The sequence below is a fragment of the Pogona vitticeps genome, chromosome 1, assembly GCF_051106095.1.
Source record: "Pogona vitticeps strain Pit_001003342236 chromosome 1, PviZW2.1, whole genome shotgun sequence".
Lineage (NCBI taxonomy): Eukaryota > Metazoa > Chordata > Lepidosauria > Squamata > Agamidae > Pogona > Pogona vitticeps.
Window position 1 is genome coordinate 172,430,191 of NC_135783.1, and position 15,990 is coordinate 172,446,180.

General features: G+C 42.6%; 1 protein-coding gene across 3 annotated transcripts in view; it reads right to left on the reverse strand.

Annotated features, from left to right (window-relative positions):
• Positions 1–15,416, reverse strand: part of LOC110086107 (UDP-glucuronosyltransferase 1A6) — a 42,245-nt gene extending 26,829 nt beyond the window's left edge. The window contains exon 1 of one of the 3 annotated variants that reach the window (XM_020806829.3): positions 14,502–15,416. In XM_020806829.3, the coding sequence (XP_020662488.3) occupies positions 14,502–15,365 (864 nt within the window). In that variant the 5' untranslated portion in view covers positions 15,366–15,416. Of the gene's footprint in view, positions 1–6,818; positions 7,972–14,501 lie in introns of those variants that run through there. The other 2 variants (XM_078378904.1, XM_078378892.1) reach the window with 2 other exon arrangements.
• Positions 15,417–15,990: the final 574 nt, after the last annotated feature.

A 15,990-nucleotide genomic window follows, 5' to 3' on the forward strand; every position in this document is an offset into this window, starting at 1 on the left:
CCGCGCAAGCAAACCTGCGGAGGCAGCCGCAGCCGCAGTGCTGGCACTTCAACAGGCAGCGGGCCGTGATCTGGAGCAGCTGGTGCTGTATCTGGAGTGGGGACTTGAAGAACCTCCGTGCCCAGGATTCCCCCTTCCGCCACCACTTCCGGTTCTGGCACTGCCTGCCAGCTGCTAGTTTGCATTCCCCCCTCCCCCAGTTTGGGCACTCGGGCCCAAAAATGTTTGCCATCACTGGACTAGATCAATGATGGCAGAAAGTGGGGAAACTTTTGAAAAAACACAACCTACAAACAGTATTCAAGCCCACCAGAAAAATAAAGCAAATGTTACAGTCAGTAAAGGACAGAAGGGACCCTCTCACCACTGCAGGAGTATACCGGATACCTTGCAGTTGTGGCTAGGTATATATTGGAACCACAAAACGAAGCATCCACACCAGAATCAAAGAACATGAGAGACACTGTGGACTAAAACAACCAGAAAAATCTGCAGTAGCTGAACATGCCCTGAAACAAACTGGACATGAAATTCTATTCCAAAATACTGAAATACTGGACAACACCAGCAATTGTTACGTCAGACTGCACAGGGAAGCCATTGAAATCCACAAGCACCAGCAAAACTTCAACAGAAAAGAGGAAAGTGTGAAGCTCAACAAAACTTGGCTCCCAGCTCTCAAAAATACAGCATGCAAAAGGTGAATGAACTCTACCCAGCTACAAGGACAGGGGATCACTACACACAAAAGACCAGCTAATGACACCCATCAACCGCAGGAACAGACAATATCTTCTCCTTAGCACAACAATACACCTACAACAATACACACTAATCACCCATCTACAGAAAAAGACAAAGGCCTATCTCACAGCCATAAATACTGCACTCCCAAAGCCAACTACACCAGAGCACAGAGTGCTGTCCTCTGAAGATGCTGGCCACAGATTGGCGAAACGTTAGGAAGAACAACCTTCAGAACATGGCCAAAGAGCCCGAAAAACCCACAACAACCAACACGATGGCAGAAAGCTTAGAGTGAATCAGACCAAACACCAGCTAGGGCCCATTGGAAGTCCTATTCCATGGCAGTGAGGTGGCAAAGAAGTCATTCCTCTCTGCCACCACTGCATCTACAGAGTTGTTTGGCAGAGCTCCTTCGAGTGGTCAAGGGTCTATATTACATGCTGACCACACTAGTTTCCTGTGAAGAATTTGCATGACACCACATGTTTTTTGGACCTTTGCCCTTCCCGGCTTATAAAAGCTGCCAGAGAGGGATTGGCCAAGTGGGTAGGAGAAGCGGTGAATGTCTGCTTGCAGCAGGGTAGAGTCCCAGCATAATTGAAGGAGGCAATAAAAGACAATTGCTGAAAAATTCCTCCTTGGACCTCACAGTACTGGATAATTCCTGGCCAGTCTCTAATGTTCTATTTTTGGACAAGATGCTGGAGCAGGTCATGGCTTCTCTGCTCCAGGGATTCCTGGATGAGAAGAATTATCTAGATCTATTTCAATCTGACTTCAGGCTTGGTTATGGAATGGAGACAGCTCTGGTCACCTATGTGGGGAACTGGACATGGTGTGTGTTACTTTTGCAGGACCTCTCAGCAGTTTTTGATACCATCAAGCATGGTGTCCTTCTGGGCTCTCTCTCTGGGATAGGACTTGGAAGCACTGTTTTACAGTGGCTCCAACCCTTCCTGAAGGAGAAAACTCAGATGGTGATTTTGGGGGACTCCTGTTTGTCATCCTGGCTTTTGGTCTGTGGTTTCCCTCAGGGATCTGCTTTGTCCCCTATGCTATTAAATGTCTACATGAAACTACTGGGAGAGGTTGTCTGGAGTTTGAGGTTCCCTGACAACAGTGTGCCCATGACACCCAACTCTTATCTTTCCTTTCCATCTAAATTCAAGGAAACTGTTTTGGCTTTAGATCCAGTGTCTGGTGTCAGTAATGGACTGGGTGAACTAAAATGAAACTTAATCCAGACAAGACAGAGTCAAAAGCCAGTTTAGATAATAGGGATCCAGCCTGTGGTGGATGGAGTTATACTCCTTCTAAAACACAGGTGTGCAATTGGATATGCTTCCGGATTTGTCTCTGAGCCTGGATGCCCAGATTTGCACAATTAAAACTAGTGTGTCAGTTGCACACGTTCCTGGAGAGGTCTGATCTAGCCACAGTGAAACATGCTCTAGTTACATTCTGGCTGGATTACTATAATACGCTGTACATGGGGCTACCTTTGGGAAATGTTTGAGAAACTTCAGAAGGTTTAAAACGCTGCAGCCAGATAACTGGCACTGGTTACAAGGATCACATAACACTCACACACAGACACACACCCGTTACAGCAGCTCCACTGGCTGGAGATCCATTTCTAGGCACAATTCAAAGTGCCCACTCTAACCTATAAAGCCCTGAACCAGGGATGTTGGCAAGTCTTTGGACCAAATGGGAGTTGGGACACTGACACAAAGATTCGGAGTGTGCATGAGCCACCCAGCTGTTAGGCCGGTGCACGGACAGAAACAGTAGGCCACCCTACCTGTCACCACCACCATCATCCTCAGAGGCAACAGGCCTGGATTCCTTTCCCCAGAGCTGGCTCCTGCCTTTGCACATGTGCTAGCCTATCAGCTGGGTAGCAACTGTGTGGGCAGAAGCAGCAGCCAGCTCCTGGAAGGGAAGCCAGGCCTACTGTCTCTGAGGATGATGGCAGTAACAGTGGTAGCAATGGCAGATAGGGAGGCCCATCAAAATGCGACTTGGAAAAATGGTTCTGAGTCATGAGTTGGGCAGGAGTCCTTTTTTAAAAAAATCCAAGTCTGAGTTGAGTGGCCAGTGCAACTTCATTTGGACTCAACTGTAACTCACAACTCGTGAGTCCCATCCCTGCCCCAAACATTTGGGGTCCAAGTTATCTCAAGGATCATGTCTGCCTTCATGAGCTTTCCCTGGTGTTAAGATCATCAGGAGAAGCCTTTCTCTTGGTCCTTGTGGCTGGGTAGAGTTCGCTGACCTTTTGCAGGCTGCATTTTTCATTGTTGGGAGCCAAGTTTTGTTGAGTTTCAAACTTTCTTCTTTTTTGTTGAAGTTCTGCTGATGTGGATTTCAATGGCTTTCCTGTGCAGTCTAACATAATGATTGATGGTGTTGTCCAGTCAATGAACAATACCCAGCCACAAGGACCGGTGATCACTTCACACAAAAGACTACCTAACAACACCCATCAATCACAGTGACAGATAATCTCTTCTCCTTATCACAACAATACACCTACAACAAAACACACTGATCACCATAATCATCCATCTGCTGAAAAGGACACAAGCTGATCTCACAGCCATAAATACTCTACTCCCAAACAAACTGCACCAGAGCACAGAGTTCTAACTCCTGTCCTCTGAAGATGCCGGCCACAGAGACTGGTGAAACCTTAGGAAGAACAACCTTCAGAACAAGGCCAAAGAGCCCGAAAAACCCACAACAAACATTTGTTTAATTCTTTTAAAATATTTGTATGCTTTAAAATATTAAGACTCTCTTTTTAGTCATATAACCCTCCTTGGGTCCTTTTTAAAGGCCCAAGGTGGGGCTAAATAAATGAATAAATGAATAAATGAATAAATGAATAAATGAATGAATGAATGAATGAATGAATGAATGAATAAATAAATAAATAAATAAATAAATAAATAAATAAATAAATAAATAAATAAATAAATAAATAAATAAATAAATAAATAAATAACCCTATTTTTGTCCACAGAAACCTGCTGTCAATTTGCTAATATTATGAAATATTTCCATGGAGGGACTGAGGAAATGAAAAATTTTTAATTGTATTAAGGCAGCGCATATGCACTGCTTCACTTTTTTTAAAAAAAGCCAAGAGACAGGAAGGGGCAAGGACAAGGATTTTTCTTTGCTTTTATCTTGTATTTTTACATTTTTTCATTTATATTTTCCAGATTAAGTAGGACTTGGTTTTTCTGTATGTTTATTTTATGGTGGTCACCCATAGTGGCAAGGCCACTAGATGGTGCAGTATGGAAATATAATGAATGTCTCCAATATCCCATTATTGGGCAAGATGCTGGAGCAGGTTGTGTCTTCTCAGCTCCAGGGGTTCCTGGATGAGAAGGATTATCTAGATCCATTTCAGTTTGTCTTCAGGCCTAATTATGGGATGGAGATTGCTTTGGTTGCCTTGGAGGACAACCTATGCAAGGAGCTGGACAAGGGGGAGTGTGTTCCTGTTGGTTCTGCTGGACCTCTCAGAGCCTTCCAATATCATCGACCATGGAATCCTTCTGGGCCATCTTTCTGGGATGGGACTTGGAGGCACTGTTTTAGGCTTCAGTCCTTCCTGATCTAGAGAACCCAGAAGGTGATTCTGGGGGGCTCCTATCTGACACCCTGGCCACTGGCCTGTGGTGTCCCTCAGGGTTCTGTTCTGTCCCCTATGCTATTCAACACCTGCACGAAACTGCTGGGGGAGGTCACCCGGAGTTTTGGTGTTCAGTGTCACCAGTACGTGGATGACACCCAACTTTATCTCTCCTTTCCATCCAAATCTGAGAAGCTGTCTCAGTTCTAAATCAGTGTCTGGGGTCAGTAATGGACTGGATGAGGGTGGATAAATTGAAATGGGACTGGTTACAGGGAACATATAACTTCCTTGTTCCAGCAGCTCCACCAGCTGCCAATCAGTTTCTGGGCACAACTTGAAGTTCTGGTTTTAACCTACAAAGCTGTAAATGACTTGGGTCCAAGCTATCTAATTCTAAAAGACTGAATCGCCCTCTATGAGAGGGTTTTTAAATGGACTGTTGTGCTCTGTTAAAACTGTTGCTCTAAATGTGTTTTAGTGTTGATTTTACTTACCATTTTAAATATAATACAGTGGTGCCTCGCATAGCGAGGTTAATCCGTTCCGGATTAACCTTCGCTATGCGAAAACATCGCTAAACGGGACTAAAAAAGCCATAGAAGCGCATTGAACTTTGTTCAATGCGTTCCTATGGCTTGAAAACTCACCGTTAAGCGATGTTTCTTCCATAGCGCCGCCATTTTCGCACCCTCGGTAAGCGAGGGCAGGGCGCGAAAATGCGGCGCGGACCTTCCGGCGGCCATTTTGGAACCGCCGATCAGCTGTTCTCCCCCGCTTCGTTTTGCGAAGATCGCTAAGCAAATCGCTTAGCGATCATCGCAAAGCGAAAAATCGCCATAGGGGCCATCGCTGAGCGAACGCTCCAGCGATGGCCCGGACCCCCTCGCTATGCGAATTCATCGCATAGCGAAGCACTCGCTAAGCGAGGCACCACTGTACTTGTTTATTTCTTTCTTAAACTTTTAAATATTTGTATACTTACTGGTTTAGTTTTTAAATACTGTCTTTGTAATTATGTAAACCGCTCTGGGTTCTTTTTATGGAGAAAGGCAGCATAAAATTTTTTAAATAATCAGTCAATCAATTAATCAAGGTCAAGTTGAGAATCTGCCCAATTTGGCTTTTATTTTGTTTTAGGTGACACAGCACAAATGTGCTGCTCTAATACACTTAAATGTTTTTTTCATTTCTTGGCTCTTCCATGAAACTGAGGAATTGCTTAATTTGCCAGTATCCTGAAGTGGTTTTCTTCTTATTTGCCACAATATTCATAAATATTCACAATATTCAGCTTGTTTTGGATCATTTTGAGCAATCACATGAACTGGAAGCAATCCAAACCTGAGTAATCCTTCCTGTATCAAAAATATAGAAACCCTGGACAGGACCAGAAATGTAGGATCACTCTATGGTTGAGTTGGTTTGCTCCAGCAAAGGCGTTGTCTGATTGCTATCTTTGGAAGCACACCAGCCGGTCCCTGCAGTGGACCAAAGAGCAGGCTAAATGCCCATTTAGTCAGACTCCAAGTATATTTTTCAGATTTTATAAAATTAATCTCTGTCCTCTTTTCCTTAACCAGCAGCTCCAAGACTCTTCTGGACCCAAATGTCTATGTTCAGTCTGAATATCTGCAGACATATTGAGGGTTATATCTGCTTGTAATGTGCACAACCCTTTGCATGCGCTTCAAGACAAAGAGAGGGATTTGACGAAATCACTCTGTACAGCTGACCAGCATGATTACTTCAGCATCAGTCTTATAAACTGCAACTGAGGAAGTACACCTGCCTCTGGCTGATATCACTTGAGATGGTTGCTCAGATGACTGAACACAAGAAGTAAAATCCTTGACATAGAAAAAAAAATGGCATGTGAAGGAGTGACTTAGTGGCACTTTAGAGCACGACTGGGGAACCTTGGATTCATACGACTATCTGCACTTGGCTGTGACTTTCTCCATTTGACACTGCGCTGTTCACCACCACTCAGCCTCCTTATCTATTCCACTCAGCACTTATAAGCCTAGAAAAGAGCATTATCCTTGATGGTTTCAGTAGGGTTTAAATGCCAATGACTGCATTGGCAAGGAGTTAACTTCTGTATGATTCGGAGACCTTTAATATTATTCATTTTATCATGACACTAAATTACAAATATCTTTCAACTCATAATTGTATTTTCATCACTAAAATACTCAAAATTAAATGTCAGGAAAGTGTAATGCACTGTGTCCATAATCAGCAGAGAGGGAGGGAGCCCTGTGGATTTCACCATGATGTAAATGCACCCAATAGCACTGCACTGTGACCATCAATAGGAAAGCCTTGAAATCATTGTTCTGCCTCCAGTACAAATATTCTGCACTAAATTCAGAACCCTATCATGATGACTTTTGAAAAAGTGAAAGGACTAACAAACCTGAGACAATGCTTTCTTCCAAGCACAATTTATCCCGCCAATATTAACCATATTCGGCATCAGGGGTTTGGGATAAGTGGTAACCAAGTCTTCTTTCATCAGCCAGATAGTCCCGTTACTTAATAGTTCTCCTACAGTCATATCCCTTTGCAAGAACTCTGAAGCAAGGCTTCCATAAGGAGAATAGACCAAACTACAAAGGAAAGACTCTGACAAGTGAAACAGCATATTTTTCACACGTTGGGCAAATGTCATATGGTCTGAATATCCTGTAAAACCTCTAGGAACATAGGAAGGAGGCTTTGGACACTGGGCAGCCTTTGAATCCAAACTACACGGAAGTCCATTCAAATAAAACACAGAAGGTATCCCAAGATGCTCAGCAACTATCTGACCACAAGGCCAAAATGGATCTGTAAAAAGAGCATCGAAGTCACTCTGCCTGAGAGAACTCATCAGTTCTTGGTTATATAATAATTCTTTACAGCCAGAATAGAAAAGTGTAGATGTATTTTTCAGTCTCTCAATTCTTCTAAAAATCATATTTAGGAGAGGAATGTCTTCAAAAATTTCTTTTCCAAAGTCTCGGATAGTTTCGTCCAGTTGTGCCTGGGTGAAGGGCACTGGATAGGTTTTCACAGAAAAAGCATCATCTGATCTTTTTACATGCACATTTACTTCAGGTGCAACAACAACTATCTCATGGCCGTTCTTGCTGAGCTGCTTCAGAACTGGCTGCATGCTGAGCCAATGGCTTCCATCCATGGGTATCACCAGGAGTTTCCCACCAGAAACAAAGTTCAGGGAAGGCAAGAGAAGGAACAGCACTGCAACATACCCATTCAAGCGAAACAAAGGAGCCATCTCTCCCATACTCTTTTCTCTCCTTCTCTGTCTCTAAAGAGGTTGAGTGTATCCTAATATGAATATGTTCCAAACTGTTATCTTCTTGTGTCATTGATCATTAAAATTTGTCCTCTTATGACTTCTTGAAGTGAATGTTTAACTAAGAGTAACCTTTGGACAGTCCAGTGGCACAGTGCATGCTTCAAATGCAGATAGCCCCTTGTTGAATCTGTAGCCCCTCCCTTCTGCCTGAGGGCCTGTCACAAAACCTGAGCCATTTGTTTGCCTTTCCTCCTTTCCTCCCTGTTCTCTCCGAGAATCATCCTGCATTTAAAATATAAAACACTGCCAAACCAAAAACTGTCATCATTAAAAAAAACCACATTAATATGCATTTAGAATATACTTAGGGTATATAATTGAGGAGAGTCCAAATGTCCTAGAATGGGTGGAAAACATGCAGCCCAGATAATGGATATTACATTCCTAGGTGTGGTTTGTTTGTTTTTTTGGCACATATTGACACTTTTTGCATAGCTGAAATGGTGGCACTGCTGATAGTGCCTTGGACACCATACAACTGGCATTTGGTGCCACTACAAAATTCTGCTTTTAACTCCTCTTCCCTGCCAAAATAAAAAGAGATGCTGTGTCCAACACTTCTTCAACAGCTGTCTTTTACTCTTTGGTCCTATTTATTTCTTCTCTCAGAAAAGCCATGGTCTTATACATGAAATAAAGGAAACCTATCAAATTATAGGATTGAGTGTGTTCTCGGTTTTATCGCTATACATTTTGTTTTCACCAGCTTTCCTACCCAGAGTCATAGACTGATTAAACAGGACACAGAATATGTTATTTGCAAGGCTGGAGCACAATAACAAAGCACGCTAAGCCTTCAGTGCTTTTTAGATATTTAAAAACTGTAGCAGATAGCCGAGACATCACCTGTCTGTCACTACGGAACCTTGATGGGAGAGCCAATGGAGAGACAGGAAGGTGGGGCCAGAGGGGAGTTAGACAGTTAGAGAGGGACAGTTGGGAATGGGGAATAGGAGTTAGGGTTTAAGAGTGCTGAAAGAGGGTTAGAGAGCTGGAGGCTTGGGACTTGGACCAAGGCGGTCTGAGATAGATAGATAGATAGATAGATAGAGTTAAAAGAGTTACCTGAATGAACCTAACATTGTTTAATATATGTGATTCACTTGTGATTTATACTGCAATTTCCAACTGATTATTAACCCCACCCTGTTCAATAGACTGATTGTGTTTGGCAGCATAAGTGTCCAGTACTTAACTGATGTTAAAGAAATAACATCTGGTCACAGCGTGAAGAGAAGGAAGGAGTGTGAGCCGTTGGGAGGATGAAATAAAACAGGGGTCACAAGGGCGAGCGCCACAAGTGGGGACCAGCAGCGGGATCTGAAAAAAATAATCCAGTAACGCCAAAGAAAAGAAAGAAGGTTTCTGGAGTTGCGAATATCTGTTAGTCAGGGTGATCTGCCATGGACGGAGTGGGTAACTCTCTAGAACCTTTGGGAAAAGCTTAGTGGAGAGGCTCCTAAGTGCATATCGGGGACTAAGATAAGGAAGAACTCTGAGGAAACAATTTCTGGTAAAAGTTTACCTTAAGCTGGAAAAGGACCAGTAGGCTAGCTTGTCCTAAGCTCTAAGGAGAGAGCACTCAGGGGACAAAGTGGAGGCCAGGGTTAAAATAAGCTGAGGTGATCTAAAACCATAAAAGCTGGGACTGTTTAAAACAAACATTTCAGTTTACTTTTGGGGGCTAGAGGCAAGCAGAAAATTTGTTTCTAACCAAGGGACTGGCTGAGTGCCAGAGGTATAAACAAAATAACGCAACTGCGGCTGCCATGGGGGGGAGGAGATACAATCTTACAGCAGCTCTCTAACTCAGAAAAAAGGTGCTCTTTTAAAAACTGAGGTTTTTAAAAGAGAATAAATTGACTCAAGAGAATAAATAAATAAACATGCCTACCAAGCGAGGAAAAGGGGGGGCAAAGGAAACATCATCTCTTCCTCAAGATTTACTTCACGAGGAGGAAGAAGTCTCAGAACAGAAGGATGAAATTCAGGAGGGTAATGTTTCAAGGGAAGAAACAGAGTCAATCTCCCAGGATTTGGTGAAATGGAAGCTGCAGGAGGAACTTAAATTAAGAGAATTGGAGATAAGAAACTAGGGCTGAGGTGGAGGAAAGCAGGAAATTTCAACTTGAGGTTGAGGAAAGACAGAGGGAGGCTGAGGAAAGACTGAGGGAATTTGAGGCTGAGGAAAGACAGAGGGGATTTCAACTAGAAATGAGATGAATGGAATTAGCAGCCCAAAATAATAACAGTAATAATAATGATAAAAATTCTGAGAGGGGACATTTATCCAAAGCAGACCTTAAGAGATTCCCCATATTTAGACCCTGAATCGTTTATTATTTTGTTTGAACACGCTTGTGAAGACTTTGATGTGAGGGGACCAGAGTGCATGATAGTGATGAAATCTGAAATAAGTGGTGAGTTGGCAGAGATCTACTCTCAGATGCCTTTAGCCCAAGCCAGGGACTACGAAGAATACAAAAAGTTGGTTTTCTTGAGGTTTGGAATCAATGCTGAACATTTAAGGCAGAAGTTTAGGGCATTGACCAAACAGCCTGAGGAATCCTATTCCCAGTTAGGGGCAAATTTAATAAAATACCTGGAAAAATGGCTACAACAAGAGGGGTCTGAGACAGTGCAAGACCTCAAGAATATTATGGGGCTAGAACAATTTTATTCACTTCTACCTGGAGACCTGAGGTACTTACTGAGAGATAAAAAGCCCAAAAATGTTCAGGAGGCAGACAAAATCACTGATTTTATTACCAAAATATGACACCTGAAATTTTCTGAGGTAAAAATTGGCAAGAGAGCTTGGGAGGATAGAAAAAAAAAGATCCCAGAGGCCTTAAGGACCAACAGGAAGTTGGAAGCCATTTTGTAGGCAAACCCTCAGAGCAGAGCCAACCACGATATAAGAACTGGGAAGGAGAGGGGGATAAAACCCTAGTTTTGAACAGAAGAACTTTAGATCTTGCTTTGGCTGTGGAGAAAAAGAACACTTCATAGCTCAATGTGCTAAAAATATGCAGTTTGGGCAACAAAAAAGAAATTTGCCTATGCCTAAGGCAGTATACTACGTGCAGCAAAACAAAGTTACCACAGGGACAGTAGACCTGGGAGCCACAGCAACCCCAGTTACTGTTACTGCTAGAGCTGAGAGCCAGGAACAATGAGAAGAACAACTTCCAGAAGCAGAAGGTCTTCATTGTTATCTAGTCGCAATTAACCAGGAGCTTTTTAAAAGTTATGCAGATAGTATTTATATAAATGAGACTAAATTTATGGCTATGAAAGATTCAAGCTCTCAAGTGACTTTATGTCATCCAGACATAATCCCTCAGGAATACATATTGAAAGGTGAAAGCCTAATGGTTAAGGGAATTGGAACAAAGATGATTACTCTACCAGTGGCTGAAGTACCAATAAAGTATTAAGGGTGGCAAGGGATGTGGAAAGCAGGAATAGATGATTGATTACCAGCACCATGTTTAATAGGGATAGATCTCTCTGAGCATGTTAAAAGTGTTTTAGTACAAACGCATTCCCAGAAAGAAAATAAAGAAACAGCTGAGGAAAAACATGAAATTCCTACAGAAATAAGGAGAGGAAATGAGACAGCTGATGTAATACTTATTAGAAATCCCCAAGAGAATACATTTACAAAAGAACAAAAAGCAGATTCTGCACTGGAGCAATGCTTTAAGAAAGTTAGCGAAGGACCGTTAACCCCTGAGAAACCCGAAAGGTACTTTATAGAAAAAGACCTATTATATAGAAAGATCTTAGTGAATCCCAGGACGGCAGGAGAAAGCATTCATAAGCAATTAGTAACTCCTTCCAAATATTGAGAGAAAATAATGGAGAGGGGACACGCAGGCCCCTTTTCTGCGCATTTAGGCATTACAAAAACTAAGCAAAGAATAGCTCTGAATTTTCACTGGCCTGAAATGGGGAAGCAGATAAAAGAATTTTGCCAGAGGTGTGACATGGGTCAAAGGCAAGGGAATAGTAACGACAGAACAAAAGCCAAGCTATGCCCTTTACCTATTATTTCTACCACTTTTCAACGCATTGGTTTAGACATAGTAGGGCCACTACCCAAAGCCACCCAGAGGGGGAACAGATTCATACTGACTATCATTGATTATGCAGCATGTTACCCAGAAGCAATTCCTCGGAGAAACATAGAAACTCAGACAGTTGCAGATGCTCTGCTGAATTACATAAGTCACACTGAGACCGTGCTGCAACGGTTAAAAGAATCAGGGCTAATGGTGAAGACCAGCAAATGCCAGCTGGGTAGCTTTGAATTGAAATATTTAGGCCACTTAGTGGGGGGGGGAAATCAGACCCCTAGAAGCCAAAATTGAAGCAATTAGCAATTGGCCTAGACCCACAACCAAGAAAAAGATCAGGTCTTTCTTAGGGCTAGTCGGCTATTATAGGCACTTCATACCCAGGTTCAGTGAAATAGCTGACCCTTTAACTGACCTGACATGTAAGAAGCAAGCTGAGAATATCCAGTGGACAAGCAGCAGCGAGGAGGCGTTCTCGAAGCTGAAAGGGGTGTTGATGACTGGTCCAGTCTTGAGAGTTCCTGATTTCCAGTGCAAGTTCACCATCTTTACAGATGTGTCCAACATCGGGTTGGGAGCCACGCTAAGCCAGAAGGATGACGACGGAGACCATCATCCAGTGTACCTGAGCGAGAAGCTGCAGGCAGGCAAGAGACACCTTCCCACCAGCGATTGTGAGTGTTTGGCAATTATATGGGCTTTGAGGAAGCTAGGAACATACATATGGGGAAGACATATTGTTCCAGACAGTGACCATTCCACAAGGTTCTGGTTGCAGACTAACAAAGAGAACCATAAGCAATTGTGAAGGTGTGACCAACTCCCACCAAGCTGTGACTATGGGTACCAGAGATGAAAGAGACTCAAAATGTTGTGGCAGATGCCCTTTTGAGAGGACCCAAAGATTGAAGAAGGAGAAAAGGACTATGGAAAAAGGCAAATGCAATGAAATGTAAATGGTTCAAAATTAAATGCTATAAAAAGTGTATTAAAATGAAAAAAAATGTAAGTATATAGAAACAAATGGTAAGAAAAGCTGAAATGTAATGAATGATGAAAAGAAAGCCTAAAAGCTGAAACGTTAAGTAAGTTTAAAAGTAATTAGAAATGCAAAAGTAAATTAATACAATTTAAATGCATAAAGTAATAAGATTAAAATGTAGTGGTTTATAATTGATAATGACATGCATGAAAGCTCCAGGTTGTTCCTGAGGGTAAACCACCATAGGTTTTACCCCAGGAAACAACTTTTTAAGGGGGGAGGTGTGTAGCAGATAGCCCAGATGTCACCTGTCTGTCACTGTGGAACCTTGACGGGAGAGCCAATGGAGAGACTGGAAGGCGGGGCCAGAAGGGAGTTAGACAGTTAGAGAGGGACAGTTGGGAATGGGGAATAGGAGTTAGGGTTTAAGAGTGCTGAAAGAGGGTTAGAGAGCTGGAAGCTTGGGAATTGGACCAGGAGGGTCAGAGATAGATAGAGTTAAAAGAGTTATTTGAATGAACCTAACCTTGTTTAATATATGTAATTTCACTTCCTGTCATTTATACAGCAATCTCCAATGGAAATTAACCCCACCCAGTTCAATAAATTGATTGTGTTTGGCAGCATAAGTGTCCAGTACTTAATTGATGTTAAAGAAATAACATCTGGTGGTAGCGTGAAGAGGAGGAAGGAGTGTGAGCCGTTGTGAGGATGAAATAAAACAGGGGTCACAACGGCGAGTGTCACATGAAATAAAGGAAACCTACCAAATTATAGGATTGAGTGTGTTCTCAGTTTTATTGCTATATATTTGGCCATCTCATGAGAAGAGAAGACTCCCTGGAAAAGACCTTGATGTTAGGAAAGTGTGACAGCAAGAGGAGAAGGGGACGACAGAGGATGAGATGGCTGGACAGTGTCTGCGAAGCAACCAACATGAATTTGACACAACTACAGGAGGCAGTGGAAGATAAGAGGGCCTGGCATGCTCTGGTCCATGGGGTCATGAAGAGTCGGACATGGCTAAATGACTAAACAACGGTGATTTGGTTTCCACCAGCTTCCCTACCCAGAGTCACAGACTGATTAAACAGGACACAGAATATGTTATTTACAAGGCTGGAGCACAATAACAAAGCACGCTAAGCCTTCAGTGCTTTTTAGGGATGGACACCAATTTAAAAACAAATTATAAAATTCATTTAAAATGGCTGATTCATTTACTCATTTTTGCTCTGTTTTGCGGCTGTTTTCAGCCAGCCCCCAAGCCATCTACAACCTGTTCCTGTCAATCAGGCAACTCTCTAGGCCAGGAGTCGTCAACCCCTGCTCCACGGCCCCATGCCAGTCCATGGGCTTGCCGTAACTGGGCCACGGATATGGATCTCTGCCCCCCCCATGCACACACCACCAGGTTCCCCCTCTTATCAGGCATGGCCTAGCAGGCAGATGTGGGAGCCTCCCAACAACAAATGGTTAACAATTAATAGAACACTTTGCTGTAGGCCCAGCCAGTAGATAATACTAGAAAAGGTTCATCTTACGCAAAATGTTTTCTGAAAATATTTGAACAGTTTGTGCTTGGGCTACCTGGGGTCAATCAGGTGCAGAGCATACTAGAAACCCCAGGTGCACTTGGAGGGACACAAAGCCTTAGCAAACTATACATACCGGTGTCAGCGATTTCGCTTCCTCGCAATTTATGCCTCCTATGAATACCATGTTGGGCATGATAGGCCTGGGATACTCAAAGACAAAGTCATAACACAAAAGCCAGATCGAACCGTTCCGATAAAGAGTTGGTAGGTGAACATCTCTCTGTAGAAACTCTGAAGCAATATCTTGATACTTATTATATAGTGTCTTGAAAAGCGTTGTCTCGAAAGAATTAGCAAACAGATTAATCGCACGTTGGACGAAAGACATTCGGTCCGTGTGCACAGTATAACATCTTGGAATATAGGAAACAGGATTTGGAGACTTACAGATTGCATGCTCTAAACTGCATGGGAATCCTCGAAAGAAATACACAGAAGGGATGAAGAGGTATTCAGCTAAGATGACTCCACAGGGCAAAGCTGGGTCTGTGAATAGGGCATCAAAATGAGCCTCCTCCAGGTACTTAATGATTTCCCTGTTCTTCAGCAGGCTCTCACAATTCTCAAAAAACAGGTTTATAATATACATATTGTTCCAGTACTCCTGAAAAATTGTAAAAGGAAAAGAAACCTTCTTGAAGAGGTTTCTAGAGAACTTCTGAAATCCAATGTCAAGATCTGCCTGCGTGTATGAGACAGGATATGTTTTCCGCTTGTAATACTTTTCTCCTTTTAAAAGCAGATTCACTTCGGGTGCCACCACCACAATCTCGTGACCTTTTTCACTGAGCTTCTGCACAACAGCTCGCATGCTGAGCCAGTGACTTCCATCCTGAGGTATAACTAGTAATTTCTCACCTTCTGTGAAGGTGAAAAGGGCAAAGAGAGAAAAAAGCCACAAAGCCAAGCTGTTAGCCTGAAGAAAAGAAGAACCCATCTCTCTCTCTGTTCAGAAAAATCTTGGCAATGAAAGGAATCTCTACTGTATCTTGTGCTTCTTTTTCGTTTTGCAGTGTAGGGATAGGAAGGACAACTTGCTCTCTTTTAAAGGCTCTTTTTCACCTGAATTCTGTTTAATTATTAGTTTATTGTAATTTCAGAGGGCAGAATCTGAATGTTTTGCAAGATAGTGCCAGGTGACAGAAAACTGGGAAAGAACTATTGCAACTATGTGGCGCAACAACTACCTGGTGGATTAATTAATGAAATAAGTTCATGAAAGAGAATAAGTTACCCTGGAGCAGAAATGAGTAAAGACAGCTGTTGGGAACAGAGTGACAGAGAGAATGCATACAGAGTAAGCTTTTGATGAAAGAGTAGCTCTCATTCAGATACCACACTAAGAAGGTTTAACAGTGGTTTAGCACTGTGGTTTCCAATGTGGGGTATGTTTTCCCCAAGGGGTATGAACCAGGACATTTAGAGGTGCACAAAAATTGAATAATTGCAGGAAAATTGTGCAAAATAGTGAGGAGGTACAGTTTTCAAACAGGTAAAAAGAGAAAATATAGTGAAGAATACACAAAGTATGGATTTTCATATATAGGAGGACTGTGCATAGT